This window comes from Triticum dicoccoides, chromosome 3A (genome assembly GCF_002162155.2).
Source record: "Triticum dicoccoides isolate Atlit2015 ecotype Zavitan chromosome 3A, WEW_v2.0, whole genome shotgun sequence".
Classification (NCBI taxonomy): domain Eukaryota; kingdom Viridiplantae; phylum Streptophyta; class Magnoliopsida; order Poales; family Poaceae; genus Triticum; species Triticum dicoccoides.
The window spans coordinates 15580062-15592291 of record NC_041384.1 but is presented as its reverse complement, the minus strand read 5'-3'; the positions used below and the strand labels follow the sequence as shown (position 1 = coordinate 15592291).

The 12230-nt window shown below is 45.4% G+C and overlaps 2 protein-coding genes across 5 annotated transcripts in view; both read right to left on the bottom strand.

Annotated features, from left to right (window-relative positions):
- Positions 1-11596, bottom strand: part of LOC119266713 (transcription factor bHLH35-like) — a 32256-nt gene extending 20660 nt beyond the window's left edge. The window contains exons 1-5 of one of the 4 annotated variants that reach the window (XM_037547976.1): positions 11483-11596; positions 11153-11375; positions 10820-11086; positions 10230-10452; positions 9633-9765 (exon numbers count right to left, since the gene is read on the bottom strand). In XM_037547976.1, the coding sequence (XP_037403873.1) occupies positions 10231-10452; positions 10820-11086; positions 11153-11375; positions 11483-11562 (792 nt within the window). In that variant the 5' untranslated portion in view covers positions 11563-11596 and the 3' untranslated portion in view covers positions 9633-9765; position 10230. Of the gene's footprint in view, positions 1-9048; positions 9766-9792; positions 10453-10819; positions 11087-11152; positions 11376-11482 lie in introns of those variants that run through there. The other 3 variants (XM_037547974.1, XM_037547977.1, XM_037547975.1) reach the window with 3 other exon arrangements.
- On the bottom strand, positions 7332-8986 carry LOC119266712 (protein FAR1-RELATED SEQUENCE 5-like). The gene is made up of 2 exons (XM_037547973.1): positions 7676-8986; positions 7332-7595 (listed from the first exon to the last, which is right to left on the bottom strand). The coding sequence occupies exon 1, from the start codon at positions 8955-8957 to the stop codon at positions 8052-8054; it is 906 nt and encodes a 301-aa protein (XP_037403870.1). The 5' UTR covers positions 8958-8986; the 3' UTR covers positions 7332-7595; positions 7676-8051.
- Positions 11597-12230: the final 634 nt, after the last annotated feature.

The following is a 12230-nucleotide window of genomic DNA, read 5'->3' as shown; positions in this document are numbered from 1 at the left end:
TGCTAGGCCGGAAATGCGCGCGTCAGAGATCGTACTTGCGTGTATAATCCCAAAAATCTTTCATGGCATCCCATGACCACATAGAGAATGCATGCATAATGGTTTCCATGTGGGGCAAAAATTTGAATGTTTTTACGGTTTAGTGGGAGGGGGGGGGGGTTTAGGGTTTAAGGGTTTTAGGGTTGACGGAACTATGTTTGTCTTACGGTGGACGTAGCACACACACCGGACATTGATGGAGCGTTGGTCTACAATGGAGTCCCTCCTGTGGCATCGATCTGGTCCGTCGACTGGCTCGGCCGACATACTTCGTGCCACATGGAGCATGCATGCATCCACTGAACCGGATCAATGTTGGGTTGGTTTACATGTACATGTATAGGGACCCGATATGCGCGTGTCAGAGATCGTACTTGCGTGTACATGTACCATCCGTTCCATCCAGTGGCTGGGCCGACAACCTTCGTGCCACATTGTTCACATTGTCCAATTAACACTTTGTATAGATTTTTTTGGTAAAAAATGAACGAAATAATGCAACTAATCTGAACATAACGTTTGGCATGTATCAAACCAAGTTGCCACTATTCCTAAAAAAAGAACCCAGTTAGCCACTAATTGCGCCAAACATATATCGTAATTACGAACGAAAATGGGTTGACAATTATATCTGGACATTCTTGGACTGAATTTATTTCTCTTCCTTTTTTAGAGAACAATAAGTTAGAATGGTGGGCGGCGGGTTGGCACGGGCACGACGATGGCTCGGGCTTGTGTGATATGTGGTTCGACCCGCGGTCAGTGCACATGTTTTCGAAGCCCCGGAAAGATCGCGCTCGTTAAAAAAAACTTGCATCGAAGCGCATTACTTCAAAATAACTAATTAACCCTACAATCACGGATATATACCTTCCCATTCTACCGCATATCTACCCTATCCTAACCACCCCCATCTACCTTGTTTCTCCTCACATAACCATCGCCGGGATCGCGCCATCGCTTCTCAAGCGACCACGCCGACGCCGGATTAAAAAGGTCTCCTCCACGGCTTCTCTCATCTTCGATTGCAGTGCTCATTATTTTTTCCATTGATTCGACCAACAAGTAATTTCCGAAGAGATTAGAAAATCCAGCTTTTGCCATAGTTGAGTAGTTCTGGTGTGATTCGAGTACAGGATGTCATGCAAGAGCTTTTTGATTGATAGTTTGTACTAGTTGATCGTACGAACTGATTATGAATATTTTTTCACGGTCATATTGTTTCAAATTAGTTGGATGAGGGTGTGGATACAGTTTTCATACTATGGGTATATGTGTTGCTGTAGGGACCATGGTCTCAGAGGCGCATAACATCCGTGCGGAGTACGACAAGTCTTTGCATGAAGCGCGTCGGGAGATCGACTTGAAGGTGCAAAAGGATCGCGCTGAGGTAGATAAGAAACTGAAAAAAGAACGTTCATATGTGGACAGGATGATAAAGGAGGAGCGTGAGGAGTTTTCCCGTAAGATGGCGAAGATGCGTCTTGAGATTGAAGAAAAGTATAAGAGGGACTGTGAGTACATGGAAAAAAAGTTTGTCTTAGGCTACAAGGAAATGCATCAAACGTTGCAGAAGGACCGGAAGCTTGTGGACAGTATTATACAGACAGAGCGAGTCGGGATGGATGCCTATGTGTTGCAGGCACGTGCGGATATGGACAGTAAGCTGCTACAGGAGCGGTCGGACATCGATTATAAGGCCATGCTGGAGAAGGTCCGCTTGGAAGGACATATGTTAGAAGACCGTGCGATCTCACGGCCACCCCGACAACATGTCTTCAATTATTCTCCCCCTGTAAGTATCTCGCACCGATTCTATATATTAAGGACCTACGTATTCTATGATACAAGCATCTTCAATTTGTGGCAACCTTATGTCGGCGATTGTATGTAGGCTAAGCATCATGAGACGACACAATCGCCATTCACTCGATACATTGCGATAGAGTCACCCGTTCAATGCCACATCAGTCCACCCCAACAACATATCGTCAATTCTCCCCTTGTAAGTACCTCGCAACGATGCATACCCAAGATATGGTATGACCTTTCAAAACTTGTGTGTAAACCCACTATCGACGTTTCATACGCAGGATAAGAAACCTGTGATGGCAGAGTCCCCAGTCACACCACATGAAGGATACATTCCACATAACAAGGTGAGAAGGTTTGAGATGGCACAATCCCCAGTCACTCCACATGAAGGATACATTCCACAAAAGCAAGTAACAACGCCGCAATGTTGCTATGCACATAAAAATTATGTTTGCCCCTTTACTCATTGAATGTATTAACTCTGATGTGAGATACTAGGTGCTGGTCATGGAATTTTTTGTTAGTAGGGATGATGAGATGTCACATGTCCCGAGAGCATACTTTGATGAAAACCCGGCAGAAGTCAGAATTTTTGAACCCGCCAAAGTGACCTACGATCTCATTATGAGTGAAATGAGAGATACTTTTGGTTGCAAACTGGGAGCAGAACTGTACTACTTCTTACCCGGATCTGCGTGGAAGCTGTCAGAAGGAATGTTCTTGATTGCAGGACCAGATGATGTACAAAAAATGCTTTCCGATCTGAATGGCAGCAAGACATGTCACCTGTACATTGTGTACAATAGAACTACGGGTTATTTTCCCGAGGATGACATTGATTCCGAGGTTCAAATTTTAAATGTTACATGCATCTAGTTTATGGCTACGTCTTTTTTGAGTTCTTCCTAATACAATTCCTATGGTTTTCTACAGGAAGTGAGATTCCAAGAAATGGAGGGTCTTGCTAGAGAGTTGCCAGAGAAAGACCAAGAACAACTTAAGTTGTATGGTTACATTGATGTTAAAGAGAAAAAGATTGAAGCACATGGGTCGTCGGCAACGACGCAACGCAAGAGGTCACTGGATTTTGGCAGTGCAGAAGACAATATGGAGTAGACTCAATTGTTTTTCAACCAGTTTAAGCTTCAAACCAGGATTATTTAGTTGCAAACAAACATTTTGTTTTCTATTTCACACTATGTTCGCAATTATGGTACAATTTATTCATGAGACAGTTCTTTGAACAACAATGCATGTGTTTTATGATCAATCATATAGTTGTTTCTGAGTTGTTTTTGAGATGGCATTGTGTCTAAAGAAGTTTCCATCTATAAAACTTGGCACGCAGTCGCATCGGAATCGCGTATCACGCGAGAGGCGTGCGTCGCACGGGAGCGCGTCGCACGCGAGCTTGTTTTCGGGTAGAAATCATAACATATTTCGGATAGATAAAGTTCACGTCCGCCACCCGCGCATGCAAACCCACGTCGCCGCCATTCCCATGCATGCATGCCTCAGGCGCAGACAACGAGACGGCCCATCCGAATTAGGCCCATCCGAATTAGGCCCATCCGAAGTAGGCCATTAGAACCCTCCCCGCACTCCACCTATTCCCCTCGCACTGTGGCCTCCCTCCCTCCATTGCCAGATCCCCCACTCGTCCCCCTCTGTCCGCCGCCCCTGCACGCCGTCGGCAACTCCACCCCCGCCGCCCCCGCGCCCCCCGAACGGGATCGGCCGGATCCATCTCCTCAACCACCGCAGGACAGCGCAGGTACCCCAGTTTCTGTTCACGTCTCAATGGTATCCATGCTGATAATGCTAGGTAGATCGACTGAGTGTAGCAATTTTGTGCCACCAATCCACTTTTCTGGAAAATACTTGCTAGAAAACCATCTGAAACTTGTGATGCTTGCTACTGTATAATATAGGACTTTTCAAAGTTCTGTTATGATGGCACTATTGGACACATACAGTAGAGCTGCGTTTTTAGTTGTTATACTTTCAGTTACCATCACTGCTTGGGAAAGGCCGAATTGGATGCATTCAGGTCTGCAGTTGATTGTGTATCATCATAATGTAGGTGCTGTGTTGTGTGATTCTTCATGCTGACAACTTCAGCTTTTTCAGTTATAGTGAAAGGCTTCTGTATAAAAAAACTACTAAATGATCACAAAAACTTCTAGACAACATTTTGTATGATCTGACCAAAACTTGAACTAAATGATCACCAAAAGTTGAAGGATTTTGCATCACATCACAACCATAAGTGTTCTGCACCAGCATCATAACAATCACATAACTACATAACAAAAGCAAACTTGTTCATCATTACAAAAGCAAACTTGTTCAACATAACAAAAGCTAACTTGTTCAGCATTACAAAAGCAAACTTGTTCAACCACATAACTGCAAACTGAGACACATAATACCACAAACAACTCAATATCCCCAGTAGTAGGGGTCATCCAAATGATCCTCCGCGTCTTTCCAGTACTCCAAACCTTCTTTAACGATTTCAATTTTCTTCCATGCCTCGTAGGTGACGTACACATCTTTCGCTGCGTACTCGATGAGGTTGTTTGGCAGTGGGCTGTCCCCCCATAGTTTGTGGTCCAATTCCTTGTTGATCTTTTGCTTCACTTCCTTGTACGATGGGTGGATGAGGTTGGCTGCAAACTCAGCCAAAGCCTGCCACTTCTTTCCATTGTTTGGAACTCTCCATTTGCGCTGCATGTCGACGTACTTGTCGGGGTTGATCTCCAAACCAGACAATTTCAGCTTCTCCTTGTCACCTCCAATGGAGAAGCCAACAAAGGTGTACAGCTTCTTCTCCTGCAGGAGTGGGCGGAGTTCCTTGGGCCTGCATCAAATTAATCTGGTGCATCAAATTCATCTAGTTCAAAAACTTCAGAAACTACTAATTAGACATAAAATTCAGAACTAGTATTGCATCTACTCCAGAACTTCAGAACTAGTATTGCATCTACTTCAGAACTTCAGAACTATTGCATCTACTTGAGAAACTTGAGAAACTTCAGAACTATTGCATCTACTTGAGAAACTTCAGAAACTTCAGAACTATTGCATCTACTTGAGAAACTTCAGAAACTTCAGAACTATTGCATCTACTTGAGAAACTTCAGAAACTACTAATTAGACAGAAACTTCAAAACTTCAGAACTAGTACTGCATCTACTTCAGAACTTCAGAACTATTGCATCTACTTCAGAAACTTCAGAAACTACAGAAACTACTAATTAGACAGAAACTTCAGAACTTCAAAACTAGTATTGCATCTACTTCAGAACTACAGAACTATTGCGTCTACTTCAGAAACTTCAGAAACTACTAATTAGACAGAAACGTCAGAACTTCAGAAACTTTAGAACTGGATGTTTTTACCATTTGGTTGCCGCGGTGATGTGGTATACCAGGACGAGATCCTCCACGCATAATTGTAGAAGTGCAGCCTTTTGCGGAGGTTCGTCTTCCCTCGTATACTCGACATCAACGCCGATCGACCGAGAAAGCATGCCGCCGAGCCTCCTCCTGATCTCGCGGACCCTCTTGTCGGCTTCGTCTGGATTGCTGGTGCATACGACATCCAGCTTCTTCTTCTTCAGGTGGATATCAACCATGAGTGGCACGGTGTAGTCCTGCTTCTGCCCGGGGACCGGAACATCGTCGTCGACCACCAGCGGCTCCTTGCCAGACGCCTCACCTTGGTGATGCTTGGCAGACGGAGGGGAGTTGCTCCACGATGCCTCCGCCATTCTCTTGGCAGACGGAGGGAAGTTGCTCCACGATTCCTCCGCCATTGCCCTCCTGGCCAGCGATGGTGGAGGCAAAGGGGAGTTGCTTGATGGTGGAGGCAGAGGGAGGAAGATGGAGCGGCAATGGAATGAGGAGGGAGGCAGATTGAGCGGCAATGGAATAGGAGGGGACTTCCCTGCGTCGTGGGGAGTTGCCAGTGGAGGGGAGTCGTGGGGAGTTGCCAGTGGAGGGGAGTCGTGGGGAGTTGCCTCGAAAACTCAAATGTCCTGCCCTTTGGCCCTCGAAAAATCTGGAGGGGAGACGTGGGCCCTTTGGTTTGTCCTGTTTCTGAAACAAAACAAAAAAAATAACAGCCATATTTTGCTCTCACTGCAACCATATTAAAAGATCAAAAATGGCACCAAAAAGTCACTGCAGCCATCCTAAATGGCACGAAAACAGCACCAAAACAACATCAGCCAAAACAGCAAAAAATGCATCCATCGATCGTTCTTTATTTTTTCTAGCATTCCGTGTTCTGTGCAGTGAGATAGACACAACGCTACAAATGTAGGCTGACAACGCCCGCGATTTCATGACCATCAGGACAGACGGCGGCTTCATCCACGCTCCGGTCCCATGAGTCGAGTCGAAAGTAGTGATGCTATGTGTAGTTTTGATACATTGATTGGCTCATGTTGTAATTAAACTTTAATGAATTGTATGTCTCTTTGGTTTGGACAGTCGTTCAACTTAGATGTAATCGATGCTATTTATTACTAGGACCATGAATTGTGCTATTAATGTCTTGCTTTTCTCTTCCGATCCTTTTGTTGCATACTTATTTATTGCTTATGTATTGTCTATTGTTTGGCTTGTGCATAGAGATGCCGCCGTATGTCGTGTACAAGGGTAAGGTTCCCGGAGTCTACGACGACTGGGAGGAGTGTCGGAGACAGGTTCACCGTTTCAGTGGTAACAGTTACAAAGGGTACACCACTAGGGCGGAGGCGGAATCTAGATACGCCCGCTATCTAGCGGGAGAGAGGAGGGAGCGTTGGAGGAACCGGATGAAGACCAGTTTCATCGCGATGATGCTCATCGTGATGACCGCAACTCTCTTCTATGTGATGGTAGTTTAGATGATCGATATCGACTTGTAATGTGAAGACAAACTCGCTACTCGCGGTCTCGAGACTTGTAATGTTCTATCTTTGTTCGGTCTTTTGAATTCGGAGACTAATATGATGAATTCTATTTGAAGAGCTATATTCTATTGTATTCGAGGTGGTGCCAAAATTTGGGTGATTTGGAGGTGGTGGAAAAATTCACGTTTTTTCAAAAACTGGCTTAAGTTAGACCAAATGGTCCCTCCGGGAATGCGGGCATTTTTTCGACCACCTCCAAATCACCTCAGTTTTGGCACACATGATCTCTTCCACAAACAAAACTAGGTTTCCAAGTTTTTGAATTTTTTTGAATTTTTTTTGAATTTATAATGCCCTCTAGACTGACTGCTGAAAACATCGGTCTATGCCTCAAGGGGGCATTGTAAAATAAATTTTTTCAAAATTTTCTTGCATACACATGTTTTGCACATGTGGGTCACCATGTACAAGAAAATTTGGGTGATTTGGAGGTGGTGGAAAAATTCACGCTTTTTCAAAAACTGGCTTAAGAAGAATATGCATGATGATTATGAATATGCATGACAACCATAGTAAGGGTGAAGAATCATAGTGCCCAATTTGTCGAAATACATCATTATTCTTAAAGTTGGACATCAAATGATACGCACAGAAAATGGAAACGAAAGATGTCGAACTAATACAGTAACATGGCAGTACAACCGCACTTCACTAAATTACTGTCACGATGAAATAGAATGTAAAGACCACGTCACACAAAGCTGAATGGCACACGACTTTCTCTGGCTCATCGTCGGTTCATGCTGTATGTAGATATCACAATTCAGCCTCAAGATCCTACACAGAAGAATATAATAAATCACATGGACATCAATTATGAGTAAAACACATGCAAAAAAAATGAACATATTTCGTACCTCTAGCAATTTAGCGCATTTACGTTGATTGTGACCTGGTTTCTTGCAATAGCCACATATATTCTGTGATCTTGACTTCTTTGTCTTTGCCTGCAGCCTTTTCTTCGGTGCACCTTGTCCTGGCACATGCACGGGATCCAGAACCTTATCAACTTTCTGCGAGTGCGGCATCAACGGGCCAAACCTAATGCTGTTATGATGAGCATTAGTTGACTCCTTGCTGTCAGCTTGTTCAAAACTTGATTGCTTGCCATGATGTTGTGCTTGCAAAAGCATCTTTAGACGGTGATAGTCCTCATCAGAGTGGCATGCCTGGAAACTTGCGGCGTGACTACAATTCTGCAACTCGCGGTACCTCTGCAGGCTTACCGAATAGTCATACATCTGGTTTTTTTCTAGTAGGTGCGTATGCACATTTTGCATTCATAGTCCACCTAGTGGGAACGCAACAACCGGGCAGAATTGTTTGTTTTAAAATCCCCAATATGTAAAAAATGTGGGAACATGGTGTGCCTACGCATTCCAGCTTACGGCAAGAACAACTCACCCTGTGCAAAAGACCTCCTTGCTCTTCAATGCGCACTCCAAACTTTTTATCCATTCTTTCCTGCTTGGACACAACATAAGTGGAATCTTCTGATCCATCTAGTATCTCTCTAATCTGACATTTGCTGACAGCATCTATGCTCCATAAGACCATCTTAAAGACACTAGGTGTGAAAACTGTTGCGGCGTGTTTCTCAAGCGGCGAAGCATTTTCCTCTGTAAATGGAACGGACTGCAAGGCTTCGACGCCATGGAGAGCTTCGTTAATCTGTCGCGACGCAAGGCAACGCTCATAGTGCTCTAGCATTTCAAACAATGACATCTTACCCTCAAGATGCGTATGTAGCACAGAGTTCAAGCTCTCACTCCTCTGATTGCTGCTCAATCCTAGGAAAGAACGCCCCTCAAGATATGGAGCACACCACAACTTTCTCATCTGATACATCTGATGCAGCCAAGACTCCTCACTGGTTACTTTATTCCATTGTAAGAATTGTATCCATTTTATCTCATGCTCTTCAATGGAAGAAGTATCATAAATGAAAGATCTGAATTCCTCCTTTATGTCGTCATCATGCAGATGGCGTACAATGTTCTGCTGAATGTGCCATATACATAGTCTATGGTTTGAGTCTGGCCAGACCACCCTTATTGCTCTCTGCATTGCAAGGTCCCCATCTGTGATCACAGATATCGGATGCTTCTGTGCCATGCAATCAGAAAAGGTCCGCAACATCCACTCGTATGCCTGGCTTGTTTCATGAGAAATTATACCACAGCCAAATATAACAGTGCTGCGGTGGTGATTCAACCCGACAAAAGGCACGAATGGCAGATTGTATTTGTTGGTTCTGTATGTGCTATCGAAAACAATGACGTCTCCGAAAGCCTTGTAGTCAAGTCGTGATTGACTATCAGCCCAGAACAGTCCCTTCAGATGGCCATGCTCGTCTACCAACTACTTGAAGAAAAAATCCACATCTCGCTCTCGCCTCGCCATCATGTGCATGATCACCGTTTTAGCATCACCGGCACTGATTGTCTCCTGCTTATTAGCATGGCAGAAATTATAAACGTCCCTCTTTATGCATCCAACCTTATCAAATCCACCGTATTGAAAGCACAACATATCCATAATACGGTATTTGCGGATCCCACATTTTTCCATGTCCGCAATGTCCGCTTTCTGCTCATCGCTAATTCGTCTGTGCGAACGCAGCAGACAAGAAAGATCCCGTGGGGCTAGAGGATAGCTGTGCTCATCGATGAACACGAGTTAAACTTCGTGGCCTCCTTTTTCTATCTTCCATCTTTCTTTTCATGTGCTTATCCTCGCGAAACCCTTGACGACTACACACAATTTTCCTTAAAATTATGTATTTGTTGGATCCATCCCACTCAACGTAGCTTTTCCTCACACTAAAACCTTTTTCAAGAGCATATTTGTTGTAGAATTCATAACCTTCAGCCTCACTATCAAACATCTTGCTGACAACATTTACATAGTCGAACATACTCTCATCACTTGCATACGCCATGTCTTCCTGCATATGACATGTGAGGGAAACCAATCATCAACATCTTTCTGTTTATCAATGTTGCAGGTGTAAAATAGCTCATAGGCAAAGACAAGTGCGTGGAAAAGACTTTGCTGGTTTGACATGTGAGGGAAACCAATCATCAACGTCCAACAAGTAGTATCTCATCTTCCTTTAAACTATATTTCATGCGCTATGCAAACCTAAAGTGATGATGACTTTAATAAACTAAATTAAGTGAACTATGGAAGCAGTATCTCATCTTCCTTTAGTATATCTCATCTCAAACATCAACATCTTACTTAAACAAACATGAAGCGATTAGCTCAAGAGAAACTATGCCACGATGAAGCTTTCCATTCGTTGTTCTAGTCCGTACCCGGATCTTGTGGGGTTGAGGTTGTACTGCATGCACGGTGGAGGGGCGCAACGGCCAAGAAAATGAGCAGAACGCCAAGCCGAATTCATACCTTAAGGATGGTACGCGCGAAGAGATGGGATCGCCCACCGCGGTCGCCGCCGATTCAGCCGGCGCAGATCCGGCCTTCTTCTTCTTCGGTGACGGCGTGGGGGGCTGGGGTTGGTTGGGTGGAGGACGAGGACGATGAATTTATTCCTCTCGCCAGGCAGGTCGAGGACGAAGAAGGTCAGGAGCGGCGAGCAGCGACGAATAGATCGGAGGAGGATTCTGAACTGGATCGAGTAGACATGGATCTGGTCCTCAGGTGATCGGTTCAAGAAAAGATATTTCCCCCTGAACCATTATGCCCTTATCGCAATTAACATATTAAATTTAATCAACTAAAATTCCCCGCAAGATCTGACGGCTAATAAAAATCAGACGTGATCAGACATGTAAGTACTGCTAAGTACTCCGAGTACTAACCCAATCACCGTAAAACAGCTCATTTCTCTTTGCTAACATTTTAGTTGTTACACAAGTTTTTTTTATTCTTTTGGTCAGAAACATTCTCACTAGATTTACATTTGGACTTCTCGATCATTTTATATACAAAGACCCGAAAATTGCTACTCAACTTCTCCGGCGAGCAATCTTTACCTCAAGGAGGACCGGATGCGTTGCAGGAGAAGTGACGGGGTCGTTGATGGAGGAGGAGGAGGCAGTCCTCCTCGTCTTCTTCGGCGGCGAGAAGCCAACGCCGGCGTCCTCCACCCCCTCGCTACCGGTGGAGGCCTCCGACTTGACCACCACGGCGGTGCAGCCGCCGGCCTCGAGGTCGGACACCTCGGCGAGGATCCGGCGCTCCTGCTCCTGCAGCTCCTCGATGTATGCGACGGCGTCCTGGATGATGGACGCCTTGTCCATCTAACGCCGCACAAATTAAGAGAAAACCCTATCAAATCAAACTGTACTAGCTAGTATGAAGTAGACCTTGGTGATGTTTGGGACGACGCCGCGGATGGCGTAGAGCTTCTCGTTGAGCCGCCTGCGCCGGTCCCTCTCCTCAACGATGTTCTTGCTGGCCCTGGTGGCCCTCGTCGACGCCGTGGACGGCGAGCCGGTGGAGTCGTTGTAGCAGGAGTCGAGGCCGGAGAGCGAGTCCTCGGCCGGCAGGTACGAGCTGCAGCAGTCAGCCAGGCTCATCCAACGTTTGCTAGGCAGGGCAGAGCGAAACAGACGTCGTCAGCAATGCAATAGTTTGACGCGAGATTGAGAAGCAATGCAATATTTTGAATTCATCTCATCTCATCACGTACGTACCTATCGGCGTCTCCGAGATCGAACACCAGATGGGCCTCCAGCTCCAAGAAGTCCAAGCTCGCGTCCATGTCGGCCTCCATTGCTCTGCTCTGCACTGCTCCCTCTCCCTCTCCCTCTCTCCTTCCAGGGTTTTGTTGTGCGCCATGGCCGACGTGGCGAGCGAGAGCAGTACCCTATCCTGGTGCCACCTGGCGCCCTGCCGACCAAGCCATCGTGCATACTGCACGGTAATTGGCTGCTTCTCCATTTTCGGATTGCTCCCCCATAAAATTCGAGATGGAATCTGAATCTGTGCGCTGCTGTTGTCCCGTAAATATCTCAATATGTTTGGGTCCATCAGCTTTGGCGCCTGGCAATAATTAACACGGCGCATAGAGCCAAAATAAGTCGGCCTCTTGACCCCATGGACAGGTTGATTGATAAGTTCTTTATTTGGTTCATAAGTTTCACGAGGTTCTTGAATTTTAAGGTGACACCACTAGTAGAAAAGGGGTTAAACGTGAAGCACATTAGTGCCGGTTTGAATTTGAGCCGGCACTAATGATACCATTAATGCCGGTTCGAACGACTATGCATTAATGCCGGTTCGTGTTGAACCTCGTGCCACGAACCGGTACTAAATGGGTGATGGCAGGCTGGCGTCAGGCTGGGGCCCCACGATCACCTTTAGTACCGGTTCGTGGCACAAACCGGTACTAAAGGACTAACCTTTAGTACAAACCGGCACTATAGGGCAATTTTCAAACTC